Source organism: Neopelma chrysocephalum, unplaced genomic scaffold, assembly GCF_003984885.1.
Source record: "Neopelma chrysocephalum unplaced genomic scaffold, ASM398488v2 Primary Assembly neopelma1_60, whole genome shotgun sequence".
NCBI lineage: Eukaryota > Metazoa > Chordata > Aves > Passeriformes > Pipridae > Neopelma > Neopelma chrysocephalum.
Genome location: NW_020897715.1, coordinates 853189 through 871468, shown reverse-complemented (window position 1 = coordinate 871468; position 18280 = coordinate 853189). Strand labels below are relative to the sequence as shown.

At 37.2% G+C, this 18280-nt stretch overlaps 1 protein-coding gene across 15 annotated transcripts in view; it reads right to left on the bottom strand.

The window, feature by feature from the left end:
• The window catches only part of LOC113966595, a 290519-nt gene that overhangs the window by 96359 nt on the left and 175880 nt on the right, over positions 1–18280 (bottom strand). The window contains exon 1 of one of the 15 annotated variants that reach the window (XR_003533887.1): positions 5485–5503. The exons of 11 other annotated variants lie outside the window; for them this stretch is intronic. Coding sequence is in view for 1 of the 4 variants with exons in the window: in XM_027681494.1 (XP_027537295.1) it covers positions 5946–6019 (74 nt within the window). In the remaining 3 variants the exon portion in view is untranslated. Of the gene's footprint in view, positions 1–4183; positions 4269–4572; positions 4667–5484; positions 5504–5945; positions 6249–18280 lie in introns of those variants that run through there. 3 more of the 15 variants (XR_003533888.1, XR_003533885.1, XM_027681494.1) reach the window with 3 other exon arrangements.

Here is an 18280-nt window from a genome sequence, read left to right as displayed (position 1 = left end):
AGTGTCCCGGTGCCCCTGTCTCACACCACCCCAGAGAGCGGCTTCTGCAGCAGGCAGGACTCTCCAGGTCAGCAGAGAGGGAACAGCAAGCTTTGCTTTAATGCACCTTTTTTTTTGGTTACCTCAGAGCCTCACATACGAAGCCTGGTAGGCATTTAAACATTCACCCATCTATTATGCATTAAAATTATGTAGGGGGCGCTCACTGGGTCATACTTTGCAAAAATATTCATAATATTTTAAGATTGAGTATTTCAACAGTCCATAACCCCCCCGCTGTAAAAACATAACCTGATTGCACACTGCAAATATATTTATTATCCATGCAAACAAGGCACAATATTCCTACTTCTATTCTTTTGTTATCTGTGAATACAATTTTACACTGCTAATAAAAATGTTCATTTCTGTGAATTACTTAAAAATAAAAATGATCATTGTCTGCTTCAAAATACAGACACGCTCCGAATATAACTTGTTAAAGGTTTTCCAACCAAATACACCTATGGGTCAAATAAAGACTGAAGCACTCTACGGTACTCTACGAAAGATAAAAATATCTTTTTTTTGTTTGAAGATGAAATCAACCCTACTGAAAGGAAATTGTGTCTAATTACCAAAACAACAGACCTAGAATGTATATTCATTTCATCTTGGACATATATCTAATGCAGCATTTTAACAGGGATACAATGGAAGACAGGTAGCTGCCCACACTGAACTTCTGCTTGCAATGGCGACATGAATTGATAATCAAGATCAGACACAAGAGTAATTTCTAGAAGGGGAGAAGGACAAGAGAAAGGACTGCAAATGGGCAAAGTAAGCACTCTGTTGTCTTTTTATTTGGATACAAGGAAGGCACGTTCAAGCCTTTTACTCAGTAAACCTTCTTCTTTGAGGACTTCCAACGAAGGCAACAAAGCTGCTTGAGAAGATGGCAGTGCTAGTCATGCTGGTGTCATTGGGATCTAAGGGGGAAAAGGCAGCTTTTGGCATCCCAGAGCAGCCAGGTCACAGGGTGTGGGATCCAAAGAGATGTTAGTCAGAGGGATTCTCTCTGCTGACTGCGATGGGCACCAGATCAGTCCCTTGCCCTTATACCTCTCTAACTATCCCACTCCTAATGCTGTCATCATGAGCTTAAGGATGTGACTGGGAAGGAGAGCAGAAATGTCTTTGAAGTCATGAAATATATCCAAGATTCTGGACACCTGCCATTTTAAAACACTGAGCTGAACGCACTTGGCCTTAGAGGCAGGTTAACAGTCTGGAAGCAAGAAGCTGACAAATAGAGGAAAAAAAACCCACCATGGGTGCATCCTCCCCACCTAACTCCCTCTGGGTTCCAGGCATTTTGGATGCACTGAGCTGTGCCCCCAGGACTATCCAGTCAGGCAGACCGCACGCCTGCAGCCGCAGCAGAGCCTGCCCGTCGTGCCGCCACCCCTGAGCCCACTGGAAACCAGCTCCGGGCTCAGGGCTGGTGCTTGGGGCTGCACATATCTGCAGAAGGGAAAACACACGGGCTGAGGTGCAGGGTGCTGGGGAAGCCAAGCAGGCAGAGGGATTGCTCACAGGAGCAGGGTACCACAGCCAAAGCGGCAGCTGCTCTCCCCAGAGCAGGGTTAATGTCGTCTCCGTTCCCTCCTATAGCGAACTGACTGAAAATACTAAAAAGTCTTTGCAATCCTATTGGTCCTGCCAAGGGAGCTTGACTGGCAGGACAATGCATCTTTGTTCTCAATTAAAAACATTATTTGGGCACAGCAATTATTTAAAAGCCAGGAGGAATGAGATTTTGTGATTATAACCACAATTTGCCAATTGAAGCAAATGCTTTAAGCAATCAAGGTTTGGTAGAGAAAGAAGAGAGAGGGGAATAATAACAAATACTACTATGACTACATGTAGCTTTCATCCAGGCAGTACAATTTTACATGTATTCTGAGATCAATGCAGCATAATCACAAACCAAAATCGTAACTGTAGTGAAAACCCACATCCAACGTGCTGATATGGAGGGATTCCATTTGAACATTACATGGCTGGATACTGCAAGTAGCCTGCCTGCTATGTTCTCCTTTCCGTAAGAATACACAGCAACTGTGGCTATTCTAATACTGAAAAATGGGAAGCAGAGCAAGAAAGAAGTGGAGAGAATTTGTGTTAAATTGGATTTTCTTGTCTCCCCCTGTAGTTTTTATCAACTAGATGACAAAACATTATCATTAGCAGTTTATACCGAAAGTTAACATTTGCCTATGGTTTTCTATTTTCTCCAAACCACAAAGGTTGGAGCCTGTTATGCACTCCCCTTATCTTACTCTGTTACTTTAGAATCTAAGGGCGCACTGTGCACATCAATCTTTCATGGCAGAGTTCACTGAAGTTCTGCCAAAATTCAATAATTATGTTTCATCCAATGCAGCAATTTATTTATCTCATTGATGGAATTTAGAACATATAGAACAAAGTGCTTAGTTTATATGAATGAAAACCTTGCTAAAAAAGCCCCAACAAATCCACGAGACAAAACAAAACAACCCTGTTTCATTTCTAAAGTCCTAAAACATGCAGCAGAATCTACCAAGGAATAAGGCTACTTTTACAAGATCAATGTTTTCTTGATAAACTGAAAGCATTCTACAATGTTTAGGGTTCTTTTTTTTTTCACATAAGTGAAAGAATTTTGTAAATACATTTGTAGCTTTTATTCAAATATATAACAATATGTACCACTTACACTGCACCAATAAAATATGAAATATTAATGTTTAATAGTCAGTAAAAATGCCAACTAAAAAGCAAGAATTTGTATTTTGAATGGAGAATAAATTGGTTTAGTGTACTGAAATGGGTAACTGAGAGCTCAACAGTTCCATGGAGCAAAATCTAAGATACAAAATTACAACAAAGTTAAGCTTTATAATTGCACTCTTTCATGATATGTTTGCAAACAAATAGAAAACATAAAGCCCTCCAAGTAGGAAGATTAGAGACACGTTATTCCTGAGGGCTGTTAAAAATTAAAATGGCACAAAGGAGAATACTTAATATTCTTCACCTTCTATTTCCTTTAGTCTCACGAAAAGTAACTAAACAGTTATTTATCAACCTAACTATAAAGAAGAACCATTAATCTACTTGTTTGGGATTTAGAAACAGAACACAGTATCTATAAATTTTAAACTTTAAACTTATGAGTTTAGAATGTTGATTTATCTCATGGAAACATAACTTCTTTGTATGTTCATACAGACAATAGATTTGATGAAAGAAAATGTTAATTTGGTGTCTGTATTCAAAAGCCAAATTTATGATATTTTAAGTTTTTATGCAAAACTCTCTGTTACTTTGTAGATTAGATTTTACACTTCAGAAACGCTAGGAGATAAAATTTGACTCTGGATTTAAAAACTGCTCACAAAGTTTTTGGACCATAACTTGCTGTGATTTATAACACAACTAAAACAGAAATGTACACAACCAAAACAGAAATGAAAACCTCTAGAAGTAGTATAATTGCATGTGTTCATTATTTCACAGTAAAACCTTTTAGGCAAAACCAGGAATATCACTGTAAGACATTTTAAAATTAGTTTTGCAGTAACAAGGTGGATATGTGCACATTTTAAATTAACTGTACTTAATTCAGTAACTCGGGAGAAATTACCTCCATGCATCAGCAAATAAATTCTATAACAATTTGCAAAAACTCTACTATCACCTTTACTTTTGCACCCAGTATGGTCATTTTCTGGCAATGCTTTACATTAAAATAGGATTCAACTGTGACGTATTTTTCCCCTGCTGTAAAAACTTTTCAGAACCCCCAGAAAAATGCAATTAACTTCTATGGGTTTTATTTTACTAATGTTCTTCATCTATTTTTTCCAACATGTTAATCTTGTCCGCTTTCTTTCATTGTAAATACACGTTACAGTTAAACTCATAGGAGAATTTCAAGTACTGTAATTCAGTCTCCTGCAACGTAACAATGAACAAACTCTCCCAGACAAGTTACATGAAAGTACAGATACTGAAGAGTCTATAAAGCTCGAGTTTTTTCCCAATCTAGCAGTGTCTTGCACTATGTAATAAAGGCAACACACACACACACATACACACACACACAAACACCTTACAGAAAATGTATGGTTTAACAGAAGAAAGACAATACCTGTAAAGCCCATTTTAACAGCAGGAACTACCGCAAAAGGGATCAAGGCTGGGGGGGGGCAGGGGGCAGGGAAAGGTGCCAAAAGGCTGTTCCATATCGATATTGCTGCCGAAGTGTGGTGTTGCTTATAAATAAACAACACATATAGGGAGGAAGGAGCGGCTCCTCGGCCACAGCCACAAGTGCAGAAATGTAAAACAAAAATACATAACAAAATTGCTGCCCAATGCACTTTGTCTTTACATTGAACGCACGTGGAAACGTAGCTGGGGTAGAGTATACACAGCATGTAATAGGAGGTCCTTAATTTCCAATTGCTGGGTTGCTTTGCTAAATACAGATTAAATTCACAAAACGTTTAAGTGTACAATAATAACGTATTCACTTACAGTGCCAGACTTGTTTATATAATATCAGCGAGGAATAATCACCCATTTATTGCACTGATGATCTCCACAAATTTCAAAACTCCGAGCACACTTGAAACGTGAACTTTTGCAGCTCCTTATTAATGTTTAGACTAACTCCCTTTCCCCCTTTTTAACAACAAAGGACTACCCAGCTCCTGCTCGCTTATCTCGCAGATCAGACCAGTACCCAGATTTCAAGGAATTGGGATAAATCCAAAGGCACATCCAAGATTTTCCTTGCAAATTTCCCCCCCCAAATTGATCCAGGCATGTATTTTTTAAATAGATATCAAAAAGCTCCACTCATACAATTCAAACAAAGAAACTTCTCAAAAATATCATTACTTACTGTTCACTGAGCATAATTTACTGAGATTAAAAGTTTAAAGATTCATCTGCTTTACGTCCACAAGTGTTTTAGGCAACCCTAATACTGTATCCTGCTTAAATGTGACAATTAGTGCTGCTTTGGCATGTTGAAAAATACAAAGGTACCAAAGATCCTCATTATGCCTTAGCTCTCTGTAGCCTGGTTTTTGGAGGTGCGTAAGCTGCGGAAATTTAGAATGATAATAGCAACAATTTGGTACACGAGGAAAAAACAGACCCTCCCCCCCGAATGCTTCAGATATACTGTATAAAGTCATTTTGACATGCCTACACAACTGGTTGTGGCAGCTTTCAGACATGATTCCTAATCACAAAAAAAATGCTTCAGGTTCTTTTAGAGAAAGCTTGCCTTGGGAAGTTGATTTTGGCCAAGTGCCAAAATCATGTGCAAAAGGGGCCCTCATTACCAATTCATGGCAGCCTTCAGCGCTGACAAAAAATGTGACCCAACAGGCTAAAGCAACAACTAAAATTAAAAAGTATGAGACAAAGACAACTTACTTAATATTCCTTCCATCGCCACGTTAAACTTTTCCGTAATTAAACCCTTGTTAGTTCAAAGCAGTTTTCAACTACTTTTAAATTATTGCACAGGCAGTCTGTAACAGTGGAAAGCTTTCCCTGTAAATTCTCCCCAGCCACTCCACTTTTAACAGCATTTGGGTCTGACAGCAGAACTTTTTGCTGCACGCCTCTGCAAGATACCCCTCTCCAAAGAGAAGCGAGGTGCCCGCGCGTATTTCAGCGAAAACTAAGCAGATCATTACAAGCTTTTGCAGGCAGTAAAGGCATAGGAGGAGTGAGGAGGAGGGAGGAGAGAAAGGGCTCGAGACGCAGGAGCAGCTATTTCCTAAACTTTCTAAAAAGCTTATCAAAACGGGCATGCAAACATGAAGCAATCGCAATTAACATCGCTCGCTGCCCCACTCTCCCATAAAAGCAGATTTGATACACGGCCTTACCTAGATGTCGTCTGGCTTTTCTGTGGATCAAAAAGTTTCCTGCCTAAGCACAGAGATATTCTTTCACAAACCATAAAGGCCCCTTTTATTAATCCAGCACTGTAACAGCCTGCTTTCTACACCACGTTGAGAGCAGGATGCGTCAGCTTTCGAGAGAAAAACAGTCTTAACACACAATTAGTGGCAGATTGTATAATAGAGGATTTATCTTAAAGAGTGAAAAGGCATTTTTTAAAAAGCAAAGAGGGTGCGGTCAGATGTTAGGCTATCCCTGAGAAAAGGGGCCTAGGCTGCACTAGTACCTAAATACTAGCAGAAGCTTACTGGGAAGGGAGCCAATGGAATGACTTTGTTTGACCCAGCTGCCAATCTCTCCTGAAGCACTGCGCCAGACTAAACACTGACACTATTTTAACTCAAATCAGGCTACAGCAGCTGTTTGCTTTCCGGCTCTCAGCTATGCACCATGGCCATGATGACTCTGCACAGCACATATGATAGAGCTGGGGCACTTCTGCTAAAATATGTTCCACGTTTGGACTGGTGGTATAAAAGAGGGGGCTGGGGCGGCTGCTGTTTTGGGGGTTTCTTTCTTCCTTTTTCTTCTTTCTTTTTTTTTTTTTTAGTATCTCTGCCTCCATTTTCCCCAAAGTCAACTAAAAACGAGATTTGAGGCTCGCAAGTCAGGGGAAAGAGAAAAGTTCCTTCTTGGGACTGACAAGAACCAGAATACATTGTAAAGGTGTGCACGTGCATGCATGACTCCAAAATCCATCTACTCTTTCAAATGATTTATTTTCCTCTTGCTAGTTGCTCTAAAATTGTTCAGTATACAAATAATAAACAGATTCTCCCTCTCACTTATTTTTAACTGTAAAATGAAAGTGTGTATATAAATACATATATATATGTAAGAAAGCAGGTATTACATGTGTGCATACATGCTCACATTTACATATGCACCCAGATTCTGATCTAAATTACACCAGTGCAAATTGCACTGTAAGCAGTGAAGTTATTACAGGTTAAAACTGAGGGTGGAATTTGATAGCCAATTTACATATGAAAACATATGAGAGCGAAAAAAATATATAAGCATTAGTAGCAATAAGCATATGGCATGGAGGTTGGCATGTCTTTTCTAATTCAAAAAAAGTCAAAGAAGAGTTGCAGCAAGAGAAACAAAGCACATACACATGGTACAATCCAATGGAGGCCTCTGAAGCACTGGGCATGCTGCACAGTCCAACACGGCACCTATGGTTTTGCAGCATTTACACCTAAATTCAGACACAGTACTTAAGCCAAAACTTTATTTCCTCTCACTCTGCTGCAGTGGGTTGCTGGCTAGTACTAAAACCTGCATGTCATGATAACTCCTTTGGTCAGTAAAAAAATCAGAATCCTCCCACCTAAAACCAAAAGGTACAGAGAATGAAATCAACCCTTTTTATTTAATATAAAAGCGTGTGGAAGGTTTGGCTCCTGACATATGAATGCTTTCAGTAAGCACTGCTGGGTATCTCGAATTCAATATGTATACTCAACAAAGATAATGGGGAAAAAAACACCAAAACAAAACAGAAATGTAAAACAAAATAAATTGAAATAAAACAAAAAAGCCTATACAATAAAAGCTGAGCCTGTTGTTCTGTCTTAGGCTGTTGTGCACCAGTGTATTTTCATGAGTTGTTCAACAGCCTGCTACCAGAAACCAGTGGAAGTTATTCATATTGCACAAGCTCAAATCTCACTAAATACTTGCCCCCCTCACTGGTCCTCAAGTACATTAAGAGTTTAAGAAAAGACCCTGGAAAAGATCTTAAATAATCCGCCATAAAATGAATAAGGATTACAAATGAAATGAGTAATGGCTAGCACAACAAATGTCAATGTTCCTATCTAACATGAGAACTGAAATGGAAGAGCAGACCTGCATTATGTCTGAAACGCCAAGAAAGAATGTGCAATTACTTTTACACAAAGTTAGGAAGCTCCAAGAAAGGCAGTTACCTACACCTGAGAAATCTGAAATTTTAAAATAGCAGATTGGTGGGGCAAAGTCAACAGTTTTTACAGTCCCTCTCCTCTCTCTCTACAGACAAACATTTACCACAAGATGAATTTGCAGGGTCCTTAAATAAAATGTGGCTCCACAAAAAGGACAGTGTGTGTCCTGTGAATTCAGAGCTCATGTGGCACCAGACAAGAAAGGCAATACTGCAGTATTAGGTCCAGAAAGACATTAACAACACTGAACTTAGCATGGCTGGAAAAGAACAGAAGTACAAGATAAGAAATAAAACACAGGTTGGAGTGAAGCTTTGCCAGGTCCTTGAGGCAGAAAAGAAGATAATATGGTCAAATCAACAGGCAAAGAATTTAGTAACAAAATTTGAGGATGACAGGAAGGGAAGGATGTTCTCAGTGAAGCCAGCAAGGAACTTATCCAAGACAGGACAAGATCAAGATGCAGATAAACTATGGTGGATAGACACTTTAAACACTGTTGTAAAAAAAGACAACACTATACAATTAAATGTGGAACACAAAGCCTTTCATTCAATTACAGGATAACTAGCAGAAAACTCATGCAACCTTCTCCTTCTTGTCATAATTGCTCCAGGGTGGCTGCAGGAGAGGGAGGTGGTATCTGGCAATTCTTTCACTTTTAAACAATCTTTCGTCAGCTTTGGTCAATTCATTAAGAAACACAGAGAAACACTGGAACCAGTAACTAGTAGAGCTTTGCTGACAAATACAAATCTCTTTCCTCCTAGAAAACTGTTTAGAATCCTTATTATTTAATAAATGAAGCATTAGTAGGGCTAAGCATATTTGCATTTCCTGTTGTATAAAATCTCTGGTTGCTCTTAAAAGGGTTCTCTGTTAGAAATAACACATTCATTTTTTGTCCCTTGATTTTGAGGTTAGGGAGCTGAGTGTGTATGTGATTACACTGTGTGCATCTACGCCAACTAAAACCTCTTCACATTTTTTGGCCAATATTGATCAAATTTAAGATTGGATCTTTCAGGTATGTTTTTAGAAACTCAGTAGCATTGAGATATTCATCCCATAGCACATACAGGTAAATGAATAGATGAGTGAAATTTTTTTTTGGCATTCCCATGTGCCAATATGGAAAATCTGTAGAAGAAGAAAAAGACCTAACTGCTTCATTACTTCATGGAGAAAACTGCCATCAGACCCACATATTGTTTTAAACATCGAAGTTCAATTAACCTTCAGAGATGAATCCACAGGAAAGTTGGGTCCACTGGTCATGAACTACCTTGTTTTGCTGGGGAGCTGGTAGAAAACATATTAAACATATCATCCAAAGGCTTTTTTTATCTGTTTGTTTTACTTCTTAGTGTCAACTACTCAGAGTGACTTCTCCCTCGTTTCTTCTATGTTTAGAACCGTAACTTTGGCCCAGCACTTTATGATCAAATATTTCCTCACTTCAAATCAATTTTAAAACTCTAGTTGATTTAAAAGGAATCAGGATTTTATCCTTTTTGTCCTTAAGCTTTAAGTATGTCGCCAGAGGGTCTCAGAAGATGATGTATGCAGAGCAATGTGCAGCTAACTCTGGGAGGTGATTCGTAACTTTCGGCTTCCACTCGTGCATCAGCCACTTCTGGAACAGACAACAGCCAAAACTATGATATAACATTTTAAGTCAATGGCACTGGAGACTCTGAGCTCCTAAAATTCTGTGCATTTGTTCACGAACTGAGCCTTCTACTACCTGAACTTTCAATAACTATTGCTGCCAGGCTGGAAGCCTTTCACTGATAAGAATCACCAGGGGAAAAAGGAAAAAAAAAAGTAAATTAAACACAAGAAAGAACTTACATTTCAGTATTGCAGATACTTCAGGGGAGCAAGTTAAAATTCCCAAACCAAAACGGACTTTAAACAACTTTATTTCCCTACCCACTCCATTAGTACATCACATCCTACCGATTTTATCAGTTTCATTTATAAAATGCTTATTTTAAGCTTAAAGACAATGGCAAAATACAAGGGAAAAAACCCAACAAAACAAAACAAAACAACAAAAAACCAAAACCAACCAAAAAGCATGAAAAAACATAAAATAAAAAAGCCCCAAGAAACCAGCACACTTCCCCCAACCAGGAATAAATGCTATGCTTTCCATTAAAAAGTGAGAAACACAAATAATTTCAAGGGACAGTCACCTATTCATGGCAAAATAGAACACAGATGCTAACAGCTGAGAAGAAACTTGCCTCAGAAATTTGATTGCATAACTATCTTTCATGAAGGATTTTCATAATCCTCTTAGTAAGCCAATGCCCACCACACCACTACCAACAGTAGTGCACTAGAGTTTTCTGTTCCATTTGATTAGGGAATCTGGTATTGCCATAGTCCATAGACATCTTTTAAACAAGAGCAGAAAACATGGCAGTGACTTTTGCAGCTATGGAGTTAGTTTAATTCAGGCTCTAAAATTAGTCTTACACAATCTCATCATCTCCAGATGCTCCTTTATGCTCATAAATCCACTAAAATGTTTATATTGTCCCATGCAAAGGGTTGAATGCCTGCTGTGGATTGTTGCTCCAAGGCAGCAATAACTTACTATGTCTTTTCTGTAGCAAGTTGCAGTGTTTTTTTGAAGTACAATCTATAGACATTTGCTCTTTCCATCACACCTCCCACATGTCCACAAGCCACAACATATTTATGCTTCAAGACATCTTCTGGAACAAATCAGTTTTAGTTTTGAATTAGAATACGGCATGACATGAGACAGATATAGCTGGGGTTTCTCCTAAGAAAAAAATGGTGTGCTTTTAGAACAGAGACCAAGCACACGTCAAGCTTGCATATAAGCCTCACTTCCAAGCCAAGGAAATAGCTACCATATGTATTAAAAAGTCAGTATCAAACATAATTAGATTAGATATAACACAACTGGGCCCCCAAAGACCACCATCCAATCTTACTCATTCCATCTTTGGGACCAATTATCATGTTATTATACTGAGTAGTGCTGAGAATCCACGGAGGAAGGAAGAGGATCCTATTGTGTCTCCAAACAAAAAGGCAGTTCTTGCCTCAAACATCACCCTACTATTTTGTCAGTTAAGTTCAGCCTTGGTACATAAGAACCCTGAGACGAGGTTAGCTCTCTTCTCCCACCACCACAATTTCTCTTGCAGTTTTGACTTCTGAAAAAGTGAGACATTTCCCAGGTTTTCCTCTGTGAGTAAAGATCTTCTATGGATTTACTTTCTATTATTTTCTCTACCAAGAGATTAAATAGGACAAAGAAAGAAGAAAAAAAAACTCACAAGAAAAAAGAAAATAACGAAGCAGGTGTTTGGTAACATACCCCTCCAAACACTAAGCCAACATGAAAAACGAGATGTATAGCAAACAAATCCTATTATTGTTGCGTAGTACTGAGATGCTAGCAATTCTAGGAAGGAGTATGATACAGCAGTTCAAGGTGACTAGAGATCTAGATTCTTGGTGTTTATTTCTGACCCTGCTCCTAACTCAAGAGGTACCCCTCGGTATACAACTTAACTTCCTCTGTTCCAGATTTCAGCTGATGAAAATGCACAAGGCTTAAAAGGCACGTGAAAGGATGTGCAAAGTCAAGTCTTTGGTTGTCTACATCTTAGTTTCTCTAAAATTGTGGCAGAAAATATTCCTATTAATTTCTAATTAAGTAGTAATGTATTAATATAAACAATATTAATTCTTGCTAAACGGCTTGAGATCCACCTTTGCAGCAATCAAAAAAATCATTTAATCATAAATTAATGTAAACTGAATTCAATTTCTGAGCCTGTAATTTTTCTCAATTTTTTATTGCCTGCAATGCTCATCTAGAGTAGAAATAAATATTAAACAAGGCTCAATTGAATATCCAGAATAAATTTGTGGTTGGTTGAAGTGCCATTTTTGTGTAAATTGGAGAGACAGGGCATCAGATTCAGTTTTTCACTGCATGCTTTACAAAGACAGTCCTAAGCACTAATGTCTAGAGTTTTAAACTACCTGCTTGACTGCAAAGCTTAAATAACCAATCACTCTGCCAATGCCTATGCCTTTAAGTCAAAGCTGTGTTGACTCTTTAAATATTTTCACTTTTTTAATATAAACTTTTCGGACAAAAATTTCTCTTAGAGAACAAGGACCCTACACAACCAAAATGGAGAGAAGAGACTGGTTTCTCAGTCTCACCTGTTTAAGTACAGCTGACACAGCACTTGCATTGCTCTTGTCTGCGGGAGAGCCTGTTTACCAATGTTTTAATTACTTACAGAAGAAATCATCTCATTTAGGAATCATGACAGTATTGACTATTAATATCGAGCAGAAGAGCCTACCAGCTACACCAGGAGTTAAGGAAAAACTGTGTCTTGGGTTCTATTCAAACTTCTGGAGAAGAAAAAAGAGGCAGTTGGGATTTGCATACATTGATGATTTTGAAATCCTGCTCAGCAGGCATTTCCACTGCTGCACACTCAGACACAACCAAAATTAAACCTGGCAACGGGAGAGGAATTTCTCAGACATCCCACACCAAAATAGCTAGTCTTCTTGTGCATCCTACACCAAAATAGCTATGTTTCCAAAATATTACATCGGGGGGTTGGAAATTAAAGCCTTTATTTGCATATTATAAATTCATCTAAAAATTGCCTGTAGATAAAACATAACATGCAACTGAAATAACATGTACAATGCTACTATTGTATTCTTCATGCAAAATTGGTTGTCTAGAGTTTTCTCTTTCCAAAGCCAATACAAGACACAAAAGGAACATCTCTAGAATCCTTTATTCTTTGCCAATCAAACTACCTAAACAAATAAGCAGCAGATAATGAAGCTTAGTTATTACCTGCTGCCTTGTACATCTCTGAAGGCCCATGGGAAAAGACCATCAGCTACAGTCTCTCGCCTATGGTAGGTAAAAAAAAATCATAGCATTGCATGATTTTGGTTAAGGGTCTGTGGTACAACAGAGTAGATTTTACAAGAACAAAGTAGAGGAAAGCAATGTATATGATCATTCATCAAAACAACAGTAATAAAATATGATGTTAGAAAATGTACTTAATAAGTTTTGTCATACTATTTTGGTGTTCTAAATTTCCATGACTGCCACTAACTGTCAAATGAAACTTCCAACATGAAATACAATAACTTGCATAGATTAAATTAGGCACTTTGTATTCAATAACTTTTGCTTATTAATACAAATATTAACCTCTACCTTTTTGATACAATGCCTCCTTATGCCTAAACCCAGCTTTTATTCCACTTCCATCTGCATTTTATTAGTTTTTTTAGACAGAACTTTACTGTCACTGGAGAAGTTTCAAGTTTAATCTAAGGCAACTTCTGCATCCCAGCTGAAAAAGTAGCAGCCATGAAAAGTAATTTGCAGTTAGTCACATCATCACAAGTTGGTTTAAATTTACACTATATGAAGTTAAATTACCATTCCAACATGAAACCCAGAAAGCAGGAATTCACTTATGAAGAAGGTCTTGCAGAGCCTTTCTCAAGTTGTGAGTATGGTCTGTCACATCTGCTCAATACATATAGTTTTCTTTAGTATTAGAGAGCTGTATGCAGGTCCCGATGGGGAACACATGCTTATTACTTGAGTCTCATGAGTAATCACGTATCATGAACAATCAAACATACAGGTTTTGTTTATTACTCTGAGTACATTCAAAATGTAGAATCTCGAGATGTAATAATCCCTCCAACATCACAATATTTAAGCAGCAAATATTTGAGGAACGGGTTTCACAAACTTCCATACATGCAAAAACGTTCTCAAACATTGTGTTCTCTAAGAAAACAAGGTAAGAAGAGAAGACAGACAGCAGACGCCTCAGTTTGAATTCACCTGCACCCAACTTGATGCTGAAAATGATGGTACCTCCAGGTACATGTAGTTTCTACATATGCTCAGCATATTTAACAAAAACTACTTCAAAACTGTGACAAGTGCATGCAAAGAGCTGGATATTAAGCTGTCTCATTTTCTTCAGCTAAAATGGCGTTTTAAAAGCATGAAGTATCCACTGCTCATGTGACTAAGGAGTGGGGAGAACATACTCAGCAGAGAGGACATAGGCACAGAAGAAAGCAAAACTTTTTTCTGGGCTTCAAACAAAAGAATATTAATGTTTTAATATTTAATGTATTAATGAGTCCTTAGTTTGGACATGACTAGCAAGACGCTACCAAACATAGTGCTCATGGGTAAAAGAACCAAAATTGGGGTGGTGGAATAGGACAAAAATGATGAGCAATAATTGTGGATACATTAATAATAATACCAAGAAAGTACAAAAGGAAAAACAGAAGGTGGTGGGTTAGAAGGAATAAAAAGAGGAAGAGAAAATGACAGGGACCTTTTTTCCCCTCACTCATCAAGCCTGCAACAATGAGGCAGGAAAACCAGAAACTTCAATTCTTCGCTACTTCAAGTTCTATTGTTGGACAGAATTAATGATGGACATCTCACAGGTTATTCAGCCCTAGAAACGAACCAATTTGGAAACTCATAGAAAAGGTTTCCTAATAAAAGGCACCTGCCAACTAATAGCAGCAGTTGTGTCACTGGAGTTTCACAGATTTTGTTGAATTTTGGAATTTCTCTTAGCAATACCCAGAGGGAGTTTCAGCACACGAATGCTTTCAGTATTGCTGTAAGCAAAGTGACTTCAAATATAGCAGAAAAATGTCTTTAACTGCACATTCTGATCCTCCACAGTTATACTACACTATCATAAATGCTATATGAAGCTCTACGTATAAAAAGATTGTCTGCTGTGCCTTATAACCTTTTAAAAATCTCTACTGAATGCAGAAAGTGTTGATAAATTACTTATCACAAGCCTAATGATGACTCAAATATTAACAAAAATGGGCAAAATTACAAACTGTTGATTTTTTTTTATTTTGAATCTATATTAAATTGAAATGTGTTCCTTTAAATCAACTAGGTTTATTTCAGGGATGCAGCTGTAACATGGAACTGTGGGATATAAGAGAATCTAGCTCCTTGTAGAAAATCATTCAGTCTTTTAGAGAAATGCATCTGATACTCTGTTGAAGTAGATTTCTATGACTATGAGGCTATGAAATTTTACACCAGTTAGAGATCAGCCATTCCTCATGGCTAATGACATGCACTAGTTCTAGATTCAGAGTTATGCAGAAAGAGTAAAAATCCAACAAAGAGTAAACAAACAAAGATACGATGTGGATTTTTTCCTTTCCACGAAATATTTTCTTCTAATTAAGCTGTAATTTTGGAGGAAAACATCACTAGTGCATATATTTAAAAATTCATTATCTACAGAAAAGAACCAGAGCATGCCAAATCTTGTAGTTTAATTTGGGGCATGAGAGAAAATTGCCCAAAATATTTGCTTAGCATCAGAGACAGAGAGCCCATGATTCTAAATGTTCTATAAAAGGGAATGAACCAAACATAGCAATATATGTTAAATGTTCATGTGCAGAAAACAAAACACAGCAAAAAAGAAAGATGTTGTTTAGCCATGCCTTAATTACTAGGCCATGTTTTTTAAAAAATGTAATAAGAAAGCTGTTTTTTCAAAAGAAAGAGTTAAGCAACAAGGCTATTTATGCAGTTTTCTCAGCACTCAATATAGGACTAAAGAGCCTGCAATTTTCAAGGTGATTTGCAATTTCCATTAATTTGTTGAAGGTTTTGTAGCTCAATAATGAGACACTTTCATCAGTTATTAGTGAATCAGAGCTGTTTGCAGCTTTAATTCGAACACAGTAAATACAAATGCAAATGTGCACATGATTTTCTATTATTATTTCTAGAGGGTGAAAGAAGGCAAATATCTTCAGGAGAATGGGGATGTTTATCATTACTTGCCTAGAATTGGTTAACAGCCCCATACTGCTGGAAGTGAAGTGAGAGTAGTGGTGAATGCCAATATTTGTGTTGTGATGAACTGCAAATGGTCATTTGGTGCTGGGTTGCTGCCTTGAAAAATGAGTCTTAAGGTTTTGTCTACTTAAGAAACACTATTTTTGGGCTGTCATAAAGATATGGTTTTATTTATTCATCAGCTCCTTGATTAAAGGGAAAATTTCTTGAAGTTTAGGAACCGTTTTAGTTCTGGCCTTTTAGATCCAGCACATTAAAGTCCTTGCAAAAGACTACAGACTACATCTATATTTTGCAGTTCTCATAGAATAAGTTAAAATGAGACCTTAAAAGAGAAGATCTACCTGCCTATTAAGGTACCTGAAAATTCAAAAGGACACTAAGAATACTTCACAAGGTGACCAGAGAGGTTCCTAATGTTTGTTGAAGCTGTTGTAAAAATCATTGTCAATAAAATTTGATGTCACAGAAATCCCATTCTTTTAAGGCATCTTTCAAAGCACCTTTGAGCATCTACCTCTACAAATCCGGTCCAGAGGGCAACAAATTGATTATTCTTTTCTGTCAGTTAGTATAGGATGCTTCCTCCTTCTAAACCAAGCTGCTCATTAAAACTAAGACTAACATTTAGATTAAAGATGGATAACACAGAGGTTCTACTCAATAGCCACTTGATGGCAGCGTCATGTATAAAAAGATTAGCCTGTGAAGTTAAAACTTTAAAGAAAACCGTTCAATAACAGCAAAAAGCCAACCCGAATGACACCTGGATTACTGCAGAGTACTACCTTCCTAACAGAACTCTTTTTAATGATATTTTTAAGGTCAGCAACTAAATCAATAAGTAAACCCATAAAAATAATGAATTTTAAATTTCAGATATGTTGTCATAAAGCTTATTGCTTTAAAATCAATATGTGAACCATTTTTAATATCTGTTATGAATTTGATATTCGTTCTAGCATGAATGAATAACCATCCAATGACAATGCATGGTTAATTTCTTTAAGAAAAGAAAGAAGAAGACTAAAAGGATTCCTCGAAGGTTTACTAAGAAAGAATTCATGGACACTTTTTTATTTAATAAATAACATTTAATAAAAATATATGACAGTAATGTTACCAGCACAAAATAATTTCTGTAGAATATAACTGTGCAAATGCCTTACATTTCCTGCCAGCAGGATAATCCACATTCTTAGGTCAACAAACTGAGCCAAATAAACTTAGGAGGGATAGTAACACATGCAAGGATATAGGTCAAGTTCAAAAATTTCTCTTCCTCTCTTGACTTACTCATCTGTTTGCACTTCAGCCTGGAGAGCAAACCCAAACTATTTCAGTTGGACAATGGAAAGGGTTGGATCCCTGCGCTGTAAGTGAACCATTGGATAGGATTTGACTTTGTCTACCAAGACGTCCAAATATGATCAAACCCAACTTGGGATATTTTCACCCTGGTTTGAAAAATGGATCATCCCCAACATGTAATGACTGCTCAGCATATTAAAAGCATTGGTCACCAACATTTTGCAATAATGCAACTGCAAAGACAGCTCTGTGAGTATCATATTCTATCCTCGATTCTCCAGAAAACAGTTGTATCCAGGCAAGAAAAGACAACTCTGTTATTCCAGTCTCTTAAGAGTTAGGCAACTCCTTACGAATGCATTCTGTCATTCTCTTAATTTATGACAGGAACTTCTATTGCCACCAATGATGATTCAACATACTGAGTGAAACAGGAAGAAATCCTTCAAATGATAAAATAAACAAAAAAAAATCAATGTTCATAAATATATTTTTGAGTTACAGAAACACTAAATAACATCCTAAGCTAATACGGAATTAATACTCACAAAGTCTTCTGTTTCAAAATTTGGATAACTTCATTCCAAGCACTAGAGTTTTACTGTTAGTTTTTTACCCAAAGCAAATCTTGTTGAGTCAAGTTCTTAAACCTCTACAAATATGATTTACAATAGAAGCTGAAAAAGAAAGGCCACTAAGGGTAGAATCACAAAGAGAAGCAGTGTTTTAGATCTAAAACTAATGTTACATTTCTCATTACTTTTGCGAGTCACAAAATTCATATGGAGCAGTCTCGATGGTTCAATTGTACCTGAGCTTTAAAATTAGATATCTTAGGAATTTCCAGAAAACTTTAAAAAGAAGAAATAAAAAAAAAAATATTTCCTGCCCTTCCTCCACCAAAACTGCTCTGCAGGGAAAGAACAAACATTAAAAAAAAACCAAACAAAAAAAAGCTCTCAGATAGTTTTATCAAACAGGATTCAACAATACAATGATAACAAGATAACAATACTAAACAGTTCTGGGAACATTCCTCCAATAGTATCTTGAAAAGATATTTTTCAGGTTTTATGTA